Consider the following 6,000-nt stretch of genomic DNA (forward strand, 5'->3'; position numbering starts at 1 on the left):
TCAGAAAGACAGGTTCCATGCATCCTTCCTGTCCTAATATTTATCCACTATAAACAATCTACTCGAGTATCAATAACAGTAATAGTTCAACGTAACTTTCAAAGCACACAAGTCAGAACAGCTACACACGTATAAATATAGAAAATAGTTATCGCTGATAATAACTTGTAATGCAATACAATACAATAATACAATACATGTAATACAATGTTTAATAGATAAGTGTTTATATATTCATATATAAGAACAAACATCCAAATGTACAATTCAGAATAGAAATTCGTATTATTTACTCGAGTTAAGATTCACAATCTCTTAAACTCCACTATATATATATATATATATATATGTATATATATATATATATATATATATATATATATATATATATATATATATATATATATATATATATATATATATAGTTGCCTAGAGTCACCGGAATATTGTTTTTCAAACAATTTTAACAAATTTAATTTTTTCGTAGTTGTCCATAAACTTGGGAATATATATTTTTTTTTTCATAGTTATTCGTAGACTTGTGCAAATTGTATTTTCAACAATATTTTTCTTTTTCAAAATATTTTTCTCATAGTGTAAAAAAAAGTTAATGGTGACCTTTTTGTTTTTCCATTTTGGTTCTTATAGTCACCCTGCGTGGAAGTATATTGATGCTGGTGAAAGGCTCTTGATCCAAAATATTGGATCCATTCTCCCCTTCCTTCTATCAGTCTTTATTGCTTTTCATTTTCCGGGCGTTGTATGGCCCCTGTGGGTTTACTTCTTTGTTTTGTGAAAATAGCTATAATAACAATATTAATAATATTTGTTACTTTATTTTTTCCTCTTCCATCCCACCCCTTTCCTTCTTTACTTCCCTCCCTTTGCCTTCCCTCCTTCATTCCCCTTTCCATCTCTTCCCCTCCCTCTGAGAGGGTAAGGGGCAGACATATCACATGAGTTAGCTGCCGCAAATTATGAGTCGCTAAATCTGCATCGCTTGAAAGTTCCCCACCTTCATCATCACCCAATACGGCAGGGGGCGGCGTGGGCGACAGCAGACGGCGGAGAGGTTAAACGGGAAGTCAGGGGTGAGGTGGGATAGACTGTCGGAGGGTCGTGGGAGAGAGAAGGTGGAAGGGATATGGGGACCTTTTTTGTATAGTTAGCCAAACTGGTCACGTCAGGAATGTGATATGTTTTAAATACATAGTTATATGACTCGGGAAATCGTAATAACACTACTGTAAACAAACCAGGGAATGGGTGTTTTTTGAACCGTGACCCGTCATGGTTCAAACCCTACCCGTTCCCAGGTTTGTGATAGATATATAGTAAGAGCAAGAGCTAGCTCTGATACCCTGTCACATCCCATCACACAGGATTGGTTACTACATAATGTTGGAGTCTGCCGCCCTGAGCGAGATGACTTCAGTAAGGCAATGACGATATCGTCAAGTATTCCATTAAGAAGCTATGAGTGGTGGTAGGAGGGAGGGTGGGAAGGAAAGGGACAGTAGGGGTTGAGAGGACAGTGGGATAGGTGAGGTACGGGAGGGCAACAGAAAACATCTGGTATTGTAAATTCCACAATTCTTTCACCAACTTTAAATCACTTAATATGCACTGAGTGCATTTAAATTCTCTAAATTCACTCTACTGAAAGTCACATACAATTTCCTCAAGGAAAATGTCATATTATTTGACTTAAAATGGGTTATCCTAAGTAAAATTCTATATTATTTATACAAAACCATTTTCGGAGAAATGAAAGTCAAAGGAATAAAATTTGGCAAAGGAGAGGAAAATCTTCTGAGAGAAAGACTAATGGTCTGGCTGATTGAAGGAAGAATGGCTGACACAGAGTTGTGAGAAGGAAGACGGATAATGAAAGAATATATGGGAAATGTAAGGAGGATATGAAACAAAAATCTGAAAGAGATGTGTGAGGGATAAGAAAGAAAATGAAGAGTGCACAGAACATGTACGATTATGACAGGAAACTTAGATAATGAAAACTGCAGAATTAAAAAAAAAAAAAACTAGAAAGGAGGAAAGAAGTAACGATGAGGATCGGTACATCTGTTTTAGAAGTAGAGGCAATGATCTTGTCTAGATCACAACTATCATTCTAGTAGCAACCAGAATCCACCAATTACAATTACAAGGCTGTCTCAGCATCCTAACTAAGAGCATTAGCTTTCTAACTACATGGATGTATCGTGATAACAAGGATGTACCACCTTTCGGCGAGTTCGAGTTAATCGAGAATATGTAGCCACTATGGTCAGGAACCTGGAGACGAGCAGCGAGGATACCTGTAGGACCGCAGTGAAGAAACACAGAGTACTCGCAGTGATCACTGTAAAACCTATTTCACAACTGCTTGCTCTTTCAGCCCAATAAGTAATGAGCTTGATCCTCGAAGCATGAACAGGGTTATGTTCGAGGATGTTGGTCAAAGTCATTAATAGATCCGGATTCACAGATGTCCCCGCCTACATAGATGAACTTCCGGTACCTCTCTAACAGCAACGCTGGTATGAAAGAGGACAGGAAGGTTCGACCTGCCGGAGGCTGAAGGAAACTCCCTCTTCGACCAAAACAATTTCCTGAAACTTAGCTCCTCAAGGTGGTGTTCATCCTAACATTACTAATTACTAGAAAGCACCTCATTTCATAAGAATACACCAGTACTCTATTTGTTTTGTTCTTTCAAAATGAACAGTTGCTTTTCATTATGTCTACTATTTTAATTTTGATATCGTGACAGATTTGTTGCCTTATTACAGAAAATGTTATCAAAAGAAAAGAAAAACAAAAAAAAATCGGAATTAATTATTCGCATGCCTCATACAATATCAAGAATTCAAAGTTATTGACAGTATCACATTAAGTTTAAACGAAAGAGCAAATATCCCCACCTTGTGGCTTAGCGCTTCTTTTTTGATTATAATAATAATAATCAAGAAAAAGGAAGGATAGATTTCGTGATGGTATTATCACGAAAAAGATTAAAAGAAAATCTTAACAAGCCAAAACCATGATTAAAATTAATTTGAACTGAGAACCTGGCAGTTACGAAATATACTCTTAGTACCCTCATACCAAGTAGGCCTTATTAGAACTCCGTCAACTGGAGCAGATACTCTTGTTGGGAAGTTATCATTATATCCTCTTTGTCAGTGTCAAGATATGAACCTAGTTACAGTAAACTAGTTTACTGAATATGGACAGTTAGCCTACCTCCATCAATATAAACAAACGAAACGAAGTTATGCTGGCTTGTAAAAATCTAAATTCCACTGTATTTACTAACTTCCACCCATATGTTAGGAGAAAATTTTCCCCAACTATTCGAGTGGTAGCACCCTCACCGTCTATCATATCCTTAACTGCCCCACACATGGCGATGCCCCCTGGCCCCTGCTGCGCTACAGTCATCAAAAACACATTGTTTCTTGTTTAGAACCTCCTGGACGAGAATATGGAAGTCAGTGATAAGTTGATTATCTTCCTCAGTTTCGAAACTCTTACAGATATTCTGAATTGTGTTGCCAATACCGAATATGAAAAAGGACAACTATTATCTCCTGTCTTCAGAACTCCTACTCCTTTCCGTATGTTACAGCTCGTATGTGTAAGCTGCTGTGTATCTGCTTCAGCTTTGATATGGGGTACTTCTACTCGACTCTTGCATCACCTTCCAGGTGTAACTCTTCTGTCGTCTTGCCTCACCTCTCTGATGTGTTAGTTATGGAAAGTTTTTTTCTTTTGAGAACATATTTAGAAAACATTGTGAAATGTTTGTTTTCTGCACAATCACTAATACTGCAATAGATTGGTTATTGCATACACTAACCACCCAAAGCCAACTATTTCCTAAGCATTCTACAACTATGCATTAATATATATTGGTGGCACAAACAATAATAGCATTAATTTGTTCCCTCGCGCCCTTCAAGGAAAGGGGACCAGGATAATGAAAGCAGAATTTCCCCTAGCAATAAACAAAAGGTTAGTACTCACGGTGGTATCCTATTTGCCAGGCTCTTCTTGCGGCTGGGAGGTCCTCGGTGACAATTTTTTGGCAGGATCCGAGTGTGAAGGCGCTGCTGTCCTCCATGGTGCGAGGGGCCACAGGCCCGTGGGAGCGTTCTCCCGGCGTCCTGCCCCCCACCACCACCTCCACCGCTGCCGATTGGCCCACCACCTTGGCCACCAGCTTGACCCAGCTCACCCTGGCCGTGGCTCTAGCTCCCAAGCTGCCCCTGCAGCCTCCTGCGCCGCACCCGCTGCACCCGCCTTCTTCCTGGCGGTCTCAGCAAGCCTCGGGCACCTAGCCGGTGATGACGGGGAATGAAGGTCCGGGCGGGGCACTCACGGGGCATATAACACTGGTATCTGGGTCCTCCGAGGGACCTCACTAGTCAACACGCCCCTTCAGCTCTTCTAGAGGACGCTGGGGCCCGCAAGCGGTCAGCACCGCCGAGGGAAGAGTCATGTGGCGGGGAGTGGGCTAACCAGGGTCATGGAACATTCACCTCGCATCTCCCTGTGACCTCTCGTACCTCCACGTCACCGAGTTCTCACTGGCTCCAGTGCTCAGCAAAACAGTGCCTACCCTGAGGTCACAGTTACTGGCAGCACAGTGCCTGGCTGGGTATTGATAAGGCCTGTTAGCACAGTGCCTCTGAGGTATGACTAGGTTAAGGAAAATATGGAGAGAACTCCTGCCTGAGTACCGCTTACAGTTGGAACACTTCGACGTGACTTAGATACTATGAACTTGATGTGCACTGTTCATGAAATCAACTTTTTGTGCACTGTTTATGACACAGTTATGGCGCACTTTTCACGACCTATTTAATTTACACTCGTCATATATTTACTAACTGTTTACTGTGCATGAATTATTGGCAGTTATCGTGCGCATATAATCTACCCAAATACGGCAGAACATTTGCTCTTTTAATACACACAAAGTCGAGACGTGAAGCGTTGTTAATGTTTACTGGAAGCTTTCTAAGTTATTACACTAGCTTGATATATAGCGTATTGCAGACTGACACGCAAAATATAGGTGGAATTATTACTCGTTATAAATAACTATTACATATTGTGAACCGAGTTATCTTACACCATTAGCTTGAGTTATCATACACCGTATATGATTGATGCACTGACAGTTATTGTGTACTGTATAGCTGGACTAAAGGGTATCTTAAATTATCGTTCACTGCAGCCTGAATTATCGTAGTTTACACTTGGACTATCGTAAACTGTGGTTTGATTTGTCATACACGATGTCGAGATAGTCACGATTTTACATTTTAGCTTGAGTTATGGTAAAGTGGCTTTAGATATCACACACTGTAGCTGAAATTGTCGTTCACCGTAGTTTAAGCTACCGTGCTTAAGTTATCTTGCATTGTTGCTAAAGTTGACGTGCACTATACCTTGTGTTACTGAACACAGGCGCTTGAGTTATCGTTCACTAGAGCTTGAGCTATCGTGTACAGTATCTTGAGCTACAGATTAAGCTATACTTAACAGTCTTCAAGCTACACACTTAAGCTATCGTAGAGTGCAACCTTGTTTAACCAGCAAAAATCATTAACCATTTCAAGGCAAGCTGCAACCAAATATATATTCTATCTATCTTGATATTCTAAATTATAGTAGTCCTCTTTGATTATCACATAGTATAGCTATCACACACGGCGAAAAATATACTGTTAACACACACGGGAAACACTACACTCATTAATCACAGCCGCTAATGTGTGATTCGTCTAAGGCACCAGAGGGAAACTCAAGACATTATTTTTTTCCAGTTCTCTTTACGTCCAAAAGGTGAGAAAAATATTATCAGTCATAATCTTAGTAATTTTCACATCTATAAATACACATTTGCTGGTGTTTATAAGCAAAAATGTAAATTACATTACCAAGGTTGTAGTTGTAAGTAATGACGTTTGTGGCCCGGTGTGGCCGATA

At 39.9% G+C, this 6,000-nt stretch overlaps 1 protein-coding gene across 1 annotated transcript in view; it reads right to left on the reverse strand.

Annotated features, from left to right (window-relative positions):
* LOC128695485 (band 7 protein AGAP004871) overlaps nucleotides 1-4,316 on the reverse strand; it is a 137,078-nt gene extending 132,762 nt beyond the window's left edge. The window contains exon 1 of the mRNA XM_053786159.2: nucleotides 4,030-4,316. Within this exon, the coding sequence (XP_053642134.1) occupies nucleotides 4,030-4,126 (97 nt within the window). The 5' untranslated portion in view covers nucleotides 4,127-4,316. The remainder of the gene's footprint in view (nucleotides 1-4,029) is intronic.
* Nucleotides 4,317-6,000: the final 1,684 nt, after the last annotated feature.

The sequence above is a fragment of the Cherax quadricarinatus genome, chromosome 50 (genome assembly GCF_038502225.1).
Source record: "Cherax quadricarinatus isolate ZL_2023a chromosome 50, ASM3850222v1, whole genome shotgun sequence".
NCBI classification, from domain to species: Eukaryota; Metazoa; Arthropoda; class Malacostraca; order Decapoda; family Parastacidae; genus Cherax; species Cherax quadricarinatus.